Below are 14,424 nucleotides of genomic sequence, written 5' to 3'. Positions count from 1 at the left end.
ACACACACACACACACACACACACACACACACACACACAGCTACAGCATTGAGTCAAGTAGCTCCTGCTTAGCATCCCCTGGATATGACCGCAAAAAAGATTTGCAAAATACACACAGTAGGGAAAGTTAAAGATCAGTTTCCTCACCTATAAAATAAGGCTGGACTAGATCACAAAAGGTCTGAATAAGTGGCAGGTATTTCCAAGAAACACTCTCCATTGTCCCAATCACACTAATAATGACACTTTTCCACCAAGAACAGAAACTACCCTCAATAACAGCCACTACCAGGAGTAGGCGAGCAAAACGTGACCTACCCAGAACTAAGTAAAGCTAACAAAATGAAGGAAATGACCCTCAAGTTTTATATAGTCTAGAACAAGTTACACATAACTACTCGAAGACTCTACACCACCAAGTAAGAGTCCATTTAACTCCATAACGCTTCCAACTATTCCTCTATTATCATCTGACCCTTACTACTCAATAATTATCCCTACATTTATGCATCTTAAAATATGACTAAGTGAAGCAGTAAGATTAGCTCACAACCATATAGCTAGTGATTTGGCTGAATCCTCACAAAACTTTTGTGCCTTTCTAGATGAGAAAGTTAAGAGTAGAGTGTGGAATCCTGGACTATTCAGTTACAGACCCAAGAATACTAATCCAAAATCTGCTGACATTCTCTCTGTCACTAGGTTCTGTACCACTGTTTCGTCAGATAAGCTGTTCTTTCTAACATCAAAGTTAACAACAAGTTTAAGTAACCGACTATTAAAAACATGCAGTAATTTAAAAGCTTTATTCTAATATTAACACTAAGTTTCTACTAATTACAAATCATCTTATACTTTGGAAGCATTCCAAAAGTGAAAAAATTAGACTGGCCAGAGAGCTCAACAGGCTAAGCGAACACTGATGAAGGAGTGTGAAGGAGGCCAGTCCCAAGCCCAGCATAGCATAGTGCCCCAGGGACTGCCAAGGAGCGAGGCCTAAGTACTATTTATTGCCTGTGGCCCAAAATTCAAAAAAAGGAAAAAAAAAAACTGAACAAAACCGAAAAGTTGAATGTTACACTAGAAGTACCATTTTGGGTGATCACAATCCTTCATCTGGGTAGGAACATACTTCCTCATTTCCTTAATTCTTATATTTTATTTAGCTTTTTGGCTTTGGGTCCACACCCAGCAGTGTTCAGGACTTACTCCTGACTCTGCAATCAAAGATCACTACTAGGGGGTCTTAGGGACCCTACCGGTTGCCCGGTAGGGATTGAACCCCTCCTTAATTCTTATATTTTATTTAGATTTTTGGCTTTGGGTCCACACCCAGCAGTGTTCAGTACTTACTCCTGACTCTGCAATCAAAGATCACTACTAGGGGGTCTTAGGGGACCCTACCGGTTGCCCGGTAGGGATTGAACCCGGGACGGCCGCATGCAAGAATAGCTACCTTACCCACTGTATTATCCCTCAGTCCCCTCCTTAATTCTATCTTTAAGCAAAAATATAATAATTCCATAGAGTATTTCATGTACTGAATGCTTTTAAAATTGTTTCAGTAATGTATGAACATACTCAGATCCTTTCTGTATAAAGATCACACTATATCACACTTAACACGCTACTCCTGAAATTAAGGGCATCTGAAAGATCTTGTCACTAATTAAACCACAACATATTCATCATATTCTCACTACAGAATGCTGTGGGACTTAAGTGGAAACTACTACTCATGCATTCCTGTTCTAGGTAGTCTTTAATAACAACAACCAGGAAAAAAAAAGGTACAGCTTAACAGTATAATATTTGTGTACTACAGAACTTGAAAGTATCACTGAGACAAGGTCATATATTAATTTAAACTTTTTAGTTTAAATTTAAAAGCCCTTTCATGAGGAATGAAATACCCCAAAGCTTTCTGCAACCAGCCCCAAGAACCTCTTACCCTGACACAAGCTAGTCTATTTTTCTAGGAATCTAAACAAATACACACACACATACACACACACACACACACACACACACACACGCTGTACAATCCACCTACCAGAAAAATCCTAAACCTTCCAAAGGGAAAAGCTGATTCTCCTTTCTGCTCTTCATTCAATCTTCAAAGTTATCCTACAAAGAATGACTACAGACTGCTCAAACAAACTTCTCAAACCTATGTACCATGTTCTACATTTATGCTATTGTAAGCACAAGTGAAAGTCCTGTCTCGAAATTTAATAAGGAATATAGCAAGAAAGCTAAAAAATCACAAGTTAGAAAGGAATTTTTAGTGAAGACATAATTTACCTGTCACAGATTGACAACTATACATGATAATGATCAAACTTAAGACTACCCCAAACTAGCTTTTTTGCTTCACAACCTCTGAATCAGACAACTTTACAATCATTTTATTTAAAAATAACCTACTTACACTGTTTTACATTTCTCAGCATTGAGAAAATTTATCTAAAGGTTGGGAAAAACTTGTGATCTGCAGATCATGGGCACTGCAGTTTTAAGTCTTCAAAAGAGACCAACAATATATAGTATCATAGAACACTGCAGTACATTTTATTATAGTTTCTAAGTTTTCAGGGACATCCAACTTGTTTTTTAAGTGCTCAAACCCATCCCTCAAAGTATTCTAAGCAATATTTTATGAAAAGTGTTTTCTTAGTTTGCATGCCACAATCAAAATTTAACGGACCGTTACACTTCAAAATAACTTGCCAGGGGAAAGGGGTCACTTTTGGAAATACAACATCAAACACCATCCCTCAGGTTATGATAATAAACAAAGGTCTATGACTCGAAGTCAGAGGAAATCAATTCAAATTCACAGTACAGTGAGGTGAAAACAACGCATACTCTATCACCAAAATAAATAAGAGAGAAAGAAAATTCGGAAATGGCTCAAGCTTGATGGGGGAGGGGACTAAAGTTTAAAATGGGAATTACTTAAATTGGGAAAGAATTCCAATGACATGACATTTTCGAGCCAAAGCTAAGGAATTTGTAGATTATATCATTCAAATCTCATTGTATTACATTATAAAGGTCTTGGCAAAGGCTAGCCATTAATCTTTAACACAAAGGAGATTCAAATCCAAATGAACTGTAAGACTATCTCTTTCAGGAGAGAGAAATGGAGTCATTTACTTTAACCACAATTGTTTAACCTAAAAGGCAGGCCTATAAGGATGATAACGCAGAATGGATCAGCCTTCCGTCCACCAAGTCCTATTTCTCACGAAGTCCTGCGCCAATCCGAAAAGAGGGGGTTATGAACACAAACCAAGCTGGGGGGAGGGGGAGAGAGGGAAGGCTGGGGTGGAAAAAAAAATCTCCAATGAATGACACGCCACAGCATGGTTTAAACCTCTTACACAATTGGAGAAACAAAAACATATATATCACACCATATGTTTCATCGTATCAATTTAAAAAAATGTTTTACGACGGTACATTCTTTGGGGCTGGAAAAAAAAATATCCTTTCGCTTCTGTTGTATTGACTACAGGGAAAAGGGGAAAAAGCAGCTGCTGCAATGCAACACAGGCTGCTACAGAGGAAGGAGAGGAAAGGGTTTTCCAAACAGATCCCTCCCACGCCCCCGTTTACACACCCCAAACAACTTACTTATCCCAGGCTTTTTCTGCCCTCGCCAGATACAAACCTTGTCAATTCCTTCCCTTCCCCCGCCATCGTGGAATTTCACCTTCCTCGGCTCCTTCTCCGACCACCACCAGAGCACTTTACTACCCGCAGAGATTTCCCATCTTTCCAACTTTTTCTCCTTTTTTTAATTAAACCCGAGAGTTCTGTAATCCGAGTCCCCGACGTCTTCCCTCAGGACGGAAAAATACCTGTTTCCCAGCAACATGCACGCTTCGATTCTCGAACCCCTCCCTCCCCAGCTCCCAGGTTTGGCTTTGCAAAGGCTGGGGGGTGGGGGGGAGGGAGCCGGGGACATGGGAAATTTCGGAAAAAGGGAATCCTGGGCGAGAGAAAGAACATTCGGAGGAGAAAAATGGAGAGGGGCGTCGAGAAACGAGACCCTCCCCTGCCCCAAGAAGAGGGGTTCCAAGAAAGAAAGAGAAATCCGAAGGGACAAAAGGGGGAGGGGGAGAAGAGACCCGAGACGCGGCCGCGGGTGTGTGGAAGCCGGGAGCCCGACCCGGTCGGGCCGGGGGCGGGAAAGCAGGGGGTCCCAGGCCAGCCCAGGGGGTCGCGGCCCCCGCCGCACAATAGCCCGCCGGCCCCCGCCCCGAGCGCCCCTCACCTCATGGTGCCGGCGGCGCCGAGGCTTCCCCAGCAGCCGGGAGACGCGGCAGGCGCCGAGTCCGGAGGGGGGGGGATCTCCTCCTCCAGGGGCGGGGACGCGGCTCCGAGACGCGAGACAAGTGTCCGGCTCCTCCCTCGGGCGCCCAGGGGGCTACACCATGTCCTCGCACAAAGCCGCGGCGTCGGTCGCGAGTGTGCGCCGAGAGGCGAGAGAAAAGGCTGCGGAGGGGGCGGAGAGGCCGAGGCGCCGAGCGGGTCCCGGCAGCCGCAGCCTCCCACCTCCTCCTCCTCCTCCACCTCCTCCTCCTCCTCCTCCTCAGCCGCCCTCACAGGGCTGCCCGCCGGGGCCGCGCGCCCCGCCGCCGCTCCACAGGCCCCGCGCTCGCCGCGCTCGCCGCCTCAGCCGCCTCAGCCGCCTCAGCCGCCCCAGCCGCCGAGGCCGTGTGCAACCGGCAGCTGCAGCAGCCGCGGGAGGAGAGTCGGGATCGCCGCGCGGAGCCCGGGAGGGGGCGGGGCGCGCGGCGGAGCAGCACGCAGGCGCCGCCCTCCTCCCCTCCCTCCCCCGGGGGCGAGGGGGCGGCGTGGGGGGGGGAGGGGAGGCGTCCCCCCCCACACACACTCCTGGGCCGCCGGCCGGGCCCCCACCGGACTGCGGAGAGCGGGGAGGGGCGGCGGCGGGCTCGGCGGCGGCGGGCCGAGGAGGCTCTTTGTTGCTTCCCCACCCCGCCCCACTAGGTCTGGGGCTACCGCCCCCACCTCGGCTCGGCGCCCCGCCATCGGCTGAGGTGCGCGGACCTGGACTGGCTGCAGGGTGAGGGGGGCCGCCCTTGGCCGGCGACTCCCTTGCGTCACATCCCCGCACCCTCGAGGCAGGACGAGGTCCTGGGTCTTCCTTCTCCCTTCCCCCCCCCACCCCCCCGCAGCCACCCGCCGCCCCGACTGAGGTGCGGAGTGGGAGGCGCCGAGACCTCCCGGGCGCGGGACCTGCCGAGCACCGGCCTGGGGGAGCCGAGAGGCGGCAAGCGCGCTGCGTGACTGGGCACCGGGCCGAGCTTGCGGGGGGGACTCCGGATCTGCTTGGCGGCCCGGTGCCCTCGGCGCGGGACTTGTCCTCAGCTTGCCCTCCCGCACTGTCAGACCCAGGCCAGCCTCGACGTCCCCTCCCCGCTCCCACTCCGCAGGGTGCCCTCCGGGATGGTAAACGGGAAGGGTGCGGGGAGTGCAGGGGAGCGGGGGTGCACGCTTAGAGTGTCCAGTCTGGTCATCATTGTTCCCGGCGCTCGGGGTCTGGCCGAGGAATCCCAGCATGTGTGCGGCTCCAACGAGCCGTGGTACACGCTATGTTTAGGGATGACTTCATCCCCCGAACGAACGCAGCCAATTCGCGGGGAAACGCAGCCGCCGGGGGGACGCGCGTTCACGGCGTGCAGCGGCAGCGAGTGCAGAGAGAGAGAGAGAGAGAGAGAATCCCGCGCCCGAGCCGCGTTCTTCGTCACGAGCGGAGAGGGAATTCCGGCCGGGGCGGGGGCGCGAGGAGCTGCGGAAACCCTGATGGTTTGCAGTCCTCCGTCATGCACCAGGCCTGCAATCCCCTCCATTGAAAGGCAGATGCAAAAGCGCTAGGAAGCAAAGCCCCGGTTTAAGTCCACTGGGGAGGGGGCACGCCCAGTCTCGGGAGGCAGAAATTTACAGTTGAGGGAGTTTCACTGTGGCCCGAGCACATCCGGTAGCGGAACTCCGAATCAAACCAGACAAATGGCAAGCCTCTTGCGGTGCTCAGGAGGGCTGGGTGCTTTCCATAAAGGATGACTGGGAGAGAAGGACGTTGTCACCAGGCAGGACTGGAGGCACTCATCCAAAACGGAGGAGCGGCCTCCACTCCAGGAATCTGTCCCAAAGTGTGGTGCCATTTTAAGATCGAAGTCCAGTTAGAATTAAAGTCTGTTGAGATCCTTTGACTACTTGGTCAATGCCTGACTTGACTGTAATAGAACCGCCGTGGCCCAGTTTTAACTATAAAAGAGCTGCTTGGCTTCCGAGTTCAACACCAAGTTCTTTATTCCTGCAATTTGCAGCCTCAAACCAACAGACCTGGAGAAACAGTGACCTGGAGCTGTGGCCCAGGATCAGGGTGGCCTCGGGTAGTGTAAAGCACAGTACCTCTGTTTAAACATGATGTACTTCAAGATGGCTAATTTCCACCCACATATCTAATTACAGCTTGCCATCACAAAGCATTTTATCCAAGGATCTTCAAACACCCTTGGCAGTGGAACGTCCATGTTGCCATATTACCAGAGGAAACCAGGAACGTGGAGTTCAGGAACTGGATGAGTTGGTGTAGTTGGCACAATGAAAAATCGTAGCCACTAACTAGGAGGTTCGTTGTCCTAATATAAATACTCACTGTAATTTATGTAATTGAAACACATGTTCCTCAAATATTATTCTCCAAATTAACCAAAGAACATTTGCTGTGGAGGCTTTCTTCTTGGAAAAGTAATAATAAGACATATTGAACCATCTTGGAAAAGTATTAATAAAACATATTTGACCACAGAGAATTCACACCAATTTGCCATCGTCCATTCATAGCAATACAGTAAATCCAACAGAGCTTATGTTTCAGGGGAAACTCTTACAAAGGGCCAAAAGGGGTGGAGATTTTGTTTAATGACTCAAACTATCTCTTGCCAGAGACAAGAGGCAAGGATAAAAATTCCTAGTAGATGACTCCATAACCTACTTCTCATCTCTGAAAGTTAATCCGTCGTGTGCCAAATAAGTGATCTACCACATCATCTATATCCTAACAGCAAATGTTCCAATGATATAGGCACCAAATTAAGCAATCCAAGTGGAAAATGCTGTTCTTATTTTCTATGTTTATTATAAGTATACTAGCCAAGAATTTTGGCTGCCTACAGCCATTTCCATCCTTTTGGATGGCAGTCTGCCAATTCACAAGTTGGTCATACCATTGCTTTGGGATTTAGATATTGCATTGGGTGGCCTGACCTCCCAAAGGTCACTTTGTAGAAGGGCAGTTTGTTGGCTGTGACAGAATATTGCTTCTTTATGCTCATATTTTGGTTTAGCCATTAAAGAGGGGAAACGGGAAACTGGGAAATCAAAAACGAGTCCAGGTCAAAAAGGAAACTTGGTGGAATGCGTTACCATATAGAATACAAGGGTTTTAGAGATGGAAGGGATCTTGAGTGTAACCCGCTCATTCAAAATGGAGAAGCGAGGCCCAGAGAAGTAAAGGACATTGGCCCCAGTCACACAGTCCTTTTGTGGTGAAAGTGGCAGCTTACACCTGGGGTTTCTAGTAATGCCCTTTGTTGTTCTTACCACTGCATCCTACCTTCCTATGGCATAAATAGGAGTAGTTTAAGGCAGTACAATAAATCTCTGATTCCCTTATCATAACCCCTGCTGAAAAGGTAAGTGACATTGTGTTGGTTTTTCTGAATTACGGAAATCATTTGAATTATTCCCTCATAAGGATAGGACAACCCATAGCCCAATCACTTGTTGGCACCCAGATATTTGGAAGGTAAATCAATGAATGAATAAGTGAATGGGGACCACACCCTTAGGTGCTCCGGGGCTACCTCAGCTTAGTGTTTTGTGATAGCTCCCTGCTGTGCTCAGGGGACCAAAAAGTGCCTGGGATAGACCTGGCACCCAAGCCAGACCTGGCATTCTGCAGTCTTCTGCACTATCTCTTCGGCCTGAATGACACTTGGTTTGTTTTTAAATCTCAGATGAAGAAGAAACTACATCAAAGGAAAATATAATCTCTTCTTTTTTCTTTTTTGTTTTTCTTTTGGTTCTGGGCCACACCTAGCAGTGTTCTGGGCTTGCTTTTGGCTCAGGGCTCGCTCCTGATGGTACTCAGGACCACATGTTTTGCTGGCAATCAAACCCTGGTTGACTGCATGCCAGGCATGATAGCCACTATACTATCTCTCTGGGCCCAATAACTGTTATATGCTCTTTTTAACACTAAGTCTTTGGGCCTCAGCTTTCCCTCATCACCCCCATTTCCTATTGTCAGAGGCCTTTTCCATATTCTAGCTATGCATAGCCAATGAAAGTTCGTCTGCACATCTGTCAGTGTTGAAGTCAGGCACAAGATGAAATGAAACATGCTTCTGTCGAGGCTGTATTCACTACAGGAGTTTGTCAGTTTGACTCCGAGAGTGTTCTCAAACATACCTTGTCTCAGTCAATCTGATAGCATCAGAGTAGTCTTGCCCTCCATGTAAGGGCATGAGGGTGCATGACTAATGCTGCTTAGCAGTCCGGAAATCATTGCTCAGGATTGTAGGCACAGTCTCCCCCATCACCCCAAAAAAGGATTCTCCCTTGAAAATGTAGGGGCTGCTTCCAGGATCAGTGAGGAAGAGAAGGTAGCTTGGCGTGAATATGATGGTATGCTTTCTACTTACCAGTCTTGTGTCTGTAATAATTAGTTCACAGTATAACTTTTGTTTGTCGTTCCAAGAATAGAAAAAAAAAATACTGTAGAACATGATATTCCAGTAAAATCCAGATATTTTTATTACTCATCTTTTAGTTTTAGCTGCCCATATATAATCTTGGTCCTAAAATATTATCAGGAGACATAGACATTAGAGGAAACTTCACTTTTTTTTCCATTTTCATTTTTCTTCCATTTGTCATTTTTCTCCCTTCTAAATTAGGATTGATTCCATTAATTTCATTTCCTCTTCCCTGGAGACTCTTTTCTTAGCGCTCCACTGTTCAAATTTGGCAGGTGATTCCTAAAGCCTCCACAGCATTGGAGGAACATTAACTGCTAGAGGCCATCACTGTAACAGACATTGCAGTGCTCTGGCAATACCCACTTTTGATAACCATTTGAAGTATACTACTGGTGGTCTCATGTTTAGATGACAAATCATTTTGCTTTAGCAAATGGATTGTAAAGAAGAGTCTCCAAAACCGAATTCTGGGCATTTATCTGTTATCCTAATAAGTCTAGTTGGTAGTTTGAGAAGAGAACAAGTGTCTGCTTCTTTCTTGGCCATCATTGACTTGCTTGGTCCATTTACTGTCATCAAACTTGAGAATATCTGTCAGTTATCTCATGGACATCATCAGCTGACATTTGGTCGTGAATTGTTTATTTCCTCAAAAGAGATAAGGAAAGTAGTTAATAAAGAATAGGGTTGTGGGCTGATGGTGATAGAGAATACATAATTAAGTGCTTGCCTTGCACCACACAGACCCCAGCTTGAATTTCTGGCACCCCCATAGTTCTCCTGGACACTAACAGGTGTGCCCCCCCAAAAAACAAATCAACCACACACCAAAACAAGCTAATCCGAAGAGAAGGAAGACATTGCTGCTAGGTTTCTGAACAAGCTGTCACACTGCTTAACACATCTTTCGTAGCTTTTATTCCCACCTCCAGGTAACAAATATTACATTTCAGAACCCATTAAAAATCCTACGGTGGGTAAGGTATCTGGCTTGCACACAGCTGACCAAGTTTGATCCCTGGTACCCCATATGGTACCTCGAGTGCCAGGAATCAGCACTGACCACAGAGCCAGGAGTCAGCACTGAGTACAGCCAGATGTGGCCCACAAACAAACAATAAAAATCTTAAATTATCTTTTTGAAATTGCTAAGTGTTATGACCTAACCAAATTCTTAAAGAATTTTTGAAAAATTACATTTGAATCTCTATTAATGTAAAAAGTCTCTAGTCAAGATTTTCTTAAGTAGCAAGAGAAGCAGAAATTACCAGGAAAAAAATTTTGTTCTGCCATTAGTTACATTACTGTCATTTAGCCTCCAAGCATTTTAATGCACTTCACTCTTACCATTAATGGTAACTCATCATGAAGTAAATGGATATTTTCTCATACATGAAGATACTGAGTTCTTTTTATCAGAGTAGCCAATAGCTAAGTACTCTATTTGGTTGTAAATGAATTTAATTGCAAATCAAAAAATGAAGCAATTAAGGGGTATAATTTAGTCTTTGATTCTCTATGTACTAATAATGCCTGCATTTAATATTGTTTGAGTCACACAAATATGAGATGGAAGTAGCTAACATGGACTAGATGGACTAACATGATATGTACTCATCTGCCAAGCACTAACAGACATTTACTCAGTTAATTGTCACAGCATAATTCCTGTGTGGGTACTGTTAATGATCATTGTTACTGTATGTGTTGCCCAGGAACAGAGAGAGTAAGAGACTTGCTCAAAGCCACACAACTTTCTCAAATGAGAAAGCCAGGAAGGCCAGCTCCACAGACCATACTCAATATCCACACCAGATCCACACCAGATGGCCCCCCGTACTTCACTTTATTCCTGATTTAATAAGGGGGTTGGGAGGTTGCTGGTTAAAGAGCTCTCTCTCTCTCTTTCTCTCTCTCTCTCTCTCTCTCACACACACACACACACACAGAAAGAGAGAAAGAGTGAAAGAGAGAGCCTGGAGAAACAGCTTAAAGTGGCTTGAGGTGCCTGCCTTGCAAGCTGTAAGGTTGTAAGTTCAAATCTCAGGTGTCCCCACCTATACTGCACATGAGTCAGCCAGCTCTACCCTTGGAGCCTGACTGCTCTGCTATCTGCCCTAACAGTGCCACAGGTGATTTCCTGCTGCCCCACAGCCAGATGTGAACACCATAAAGGGGTGAGATCCCCTGTAAGCACCACAACTAAAAAGATGGACAAGGGCCAGAGAGTTTGGACAGGAATCAAAGCTCTTGCCTTACACGTGGCTAAGCCCAGTATTATCCCTGGTACTCCTGTAGTCTCCCGAGAACTTCCGAGAGTGATCCATGAGTACAGAGCCTGCAGTAAGCTCTGAGCAAAGTTGGATGTTGCCCCCAAACTCAAAAGATTTGTGAGCACTATGACCAGGTATATATGTGAACCTCGATCACTGCAACACTGAGAGAAGGGGGAAGGAATATTTTAATAGTATGATAATAATAATAAATAGAACTTTTCGAAGAAAGCAGTACTCACCTAGGGAATGAAATTAGCAATTCAAGGCAAAATTGATGAAGTACTCTCAAGCCTTTAATTCCTGTTTTTGCCACAGGTAGCTTCCGCAGTCACCCTTCTATGAAATTATGGCACTCTGATCACCAAGTTATAAATAAAGCCCACTCTTCAATTTGGATCCCAAGTGCCTAGATTTATACCTTTTGCATTATAAAGATTAAACAAATGAGTTACACGAGTCTTTGAATTCAGCAACTCTAAATTAATAGTTCCCCAATCCCACCCCCAGATAATACTGTCGAGAAGTGACCAATGGCAATTCACTAATTCATCATTCCTACCCCTTAGATAAGTATGAAATTAGCAGAGATTTGTATTTTAATTGATTTTATTTTTTTATTGGGCCCACACCCAGTGTTGCTCAGAGCTCTCTCCTGGCTCATTGCTCAAGGATCACTCCTGGCAGTGCTCAAGGGATTGTATGCTATGTCAGGGATTAAACCAGATTGGACATGTGCAAGATTAAGCACCTTTACCCCTCTCTCCAGCCTAGCAGAGATTTTAAGAGTACTGTCATTTAAACCAACTCTAAGAACAAAAAATTTAGAAATACTTGAAGTGTATGGGCTAACATTTTGTTGTTGGTGTTGACTCTTGGGTTAAAAACAAAAGATAAAGTTAAACCTATATGATTTTAAAGGTGTTTAGAGAAGTGACACATTTTCTATTAAACATCATAAAAACTAAAGAGAGAATATTCTATCCCTTCAATGACCCTAGGCTACCTTTAGCTTTGATTGTTTTCAAAAAAAGAAGAAAAATGGCCCTAAAAGTATAGGATGAGGCTTACCAACATCGTTGGAAATAACTTGGTTTTATTTTGTTTTGTTTTGTTCTTACACTTCTTGTCAAAAACTTTCTTGGGGCTTAAGTATTCACTGTAAATCTTTCACCATATAATATTTCAGGAAAATGTTATTTTTTCAAAACCTATCTAATTTAGGTTCCCACTCACATTTTCTTATTTAAATCAGATATATATGTCAAGTATCCATAATTTTTATTTAAGCAACTCCTCCTCTTTTTTGCATATTTTTGTTGCCTTCTCTGAACACTTCACTGCACTTTGTTCAGTGTCTGTCACCCACGAGTAATATTTCACTTCAAAAGTTCCAATGTGATCTTTTTCCTTCTTATTTTTTTACTTTGTTTTCTCTTCTGTTAATGGAATTAGGTTCCTGGTTTGCTTTTCTTTGGTTATTTTTATCTTCAGGCCTCTGTTTAGCATCAAATCTTGTTTGGCATTCTTTTCCTACTGAATGATGCCCAAATTAAGTTAAGAAAATATTTCTAAGAACATTGGTCTATGATTCTTCATATTCTTTTGGTATCCCAGGCACCAATTATCTGTTTAATTTGGAAGTTTGTACAACCAGTATAGATCATAGTCTTTGTTAGATTTGGCTCAAAAGGAGCTTTTCAAAGTGTCTTTCCTAAGAGTGGATGCAGGTTCACAAGCAGGAAAGGAAGAATGAAAGCAATCTAGATGTGGACATGGGACAATTTGATCCCTGGGCTAATTCCTGCTCACTTAGAATCTATCCATAGACTAGAAGGCATTTAACCCTCTTCTAATGATGGACTTTCTAGTGGAGTGGTATATAATAATTCCACTCTAGTGAGATTGGAATATGTGGAATGTAGTAATCTAATTAGTTTAATCTATTGCTACCAGTCCTACCTTTGCCAACAAGTTACCAAACAAAAGGAGCTCTTCCTCGATGCTCTTCTTGCCTACTTTTTTTTTCATTAAGATTCTTGTTACAGTCAATTCAAAATATGTTAAGAAAGCAAAAGAATGTACATGCATATATTTTGGCAGGGTGAGTATCCAAGCAGTGCTCTGGAAGTCTGGAAGTCACTCCAGGCAGTACTTAGCCAAATAGCCACTGACAGTTCAGTGCTGGAGCCTGCTAAGGCTCTGCAATGCTGGGGTCGGCAGAGCCACAGCCAGCAGTGCTTGAGGTCAGCAGGACCACACCTGGAGATGCTGGAGACAAACTGCCCATGAATGCAAATCATGTGCCCCTACTGTCTCCCCAGACTCATTATCTGCATGTCTCAAGTATGATCATTGGCTAACTAGATCTGGACACTCAAACAATGTCACCATCTGCATCTCATAGCCCAGCTTATCTCTGTGGTTGTGTTTTGACCTATTCTCTCCTACCATATACTCAATTTCAATTTCACATTCCAATTTCATATAGCAATTTCACAATACCTCCGCTGTGATTCCAAAGCTAGACAGGCTGTCCAGCCATTCCCCCAAACCTCCCCCGAGCTCTAATTAGATCAGTTCAAGCCCTTGACCAACCTTAACCAATCATTTAGGCCAGGGTGAAATTGTGAGATCCCAGGTCTCCAAATATTAGATTAGGACCGAGTCGTGGATTCACTCTGTGGTCAGATCTTTTGCACGTAAGAGCACTGTAAGGGGTTAGGGCAGTGGCTCAAAGGACTGGAGATCATGTTTTGCATTTAGGAGACCAGTATTTGATCATCAGTCTCCTCTTTCCCCCCTTTCACCTCTGGCTGTGGCCCCTCACCCCCAAATCAAAGTCATAATAAATACTCAATATCCATGCCTTGGGGCTGGACTCTTAAACAGACGCTGCACTTTTTGTGTGTGACTTGCTTTGACCAATGGGACAGTTGCTAGTGGCACAAGCAGAGACTTGTAAAGACTTGCACAATGGGGCCTGCCCTTGCTTGCTCCTCCTTGAAAACCCAAAATGAGATGACCATGTGAATAAGTCTGGTTTAGTTTGTTTAAATCATAAGATATCACATGGATTAAAGGGATTTATTCAAGTTGAGGTCCTGGACCAACAGCCTCTCTACTTTCATCCAACCCCTCCAATCCCAGCAGATGTGAAATGAACCAAGAGCCCACAGACTCATCAGAAATAATGCTATTACCCCAGGGCACAATATAACGTTCACATTCAATAGGACATATATGCACCATTAGTCATAGCAGCATTTAGCACATTAGCTAAGCACAATAGCTAGGATATAGAATCAATCTATGTGCCCAGTGACTGATGAGTGAATAATGAAGATGTGGAA

General features: G+C 44.8%; 1 protein-coding gene across 5 annotated transcripts in view; it reads right to left on the bottom strand.

The window, feature by feature from the left end:
• The window catches only part of ENAH (ENAH actin regulator), a 162,527-nt gene extending 157,889 nt beyond the window's left edge, over positions 1–4,638 (bottom strand). Inside the window, exon 1 of one of the 5 annotated variants that reach the window (XM_056138482.1) lies at positions 4,283–4,638. In XM_056138482.1, coding sequence (XP_055994457.1) covers positions 4,283–4,287 — 5 coding nt within the window. In that variant the 5' untranslated portion in view covers positions 4,288–4,638. Of the gene's footprint in view, positions 1–3,676; positions 4,119–4,282 lie in introns of those variants that run through there. The other 4 variants (XM_056138480.1, XM_056138483.1, XM_056138484.1 and 1 more) reach the window with 4 other exon arrangements.
• Positions 4,639–14,424: the final 9,786 nt, after the last annotated feature.

Source organism: Sorex fumeus, unplaced genomic scaffold, assembly GCF_029834395.1.
Source record: "Sorex fumeus unplaced genomic scaffold, SorFum_2.1 ptg000007l, whole genome shotgun sequence".
In the NCBI taxonomy this organism is placed as follows: domain Eukaryota; kingdom Metazoa; phylum Chordata; class Mammalia; order Eulipotyphla; family Soricidae; genus Sorex; species Sorex fumeus.
The sequence above is the reverse complement of the archived record's forward strand: the minus strand, read 5'-3'. Positions and strand labels throughout refer to the sequence as shown.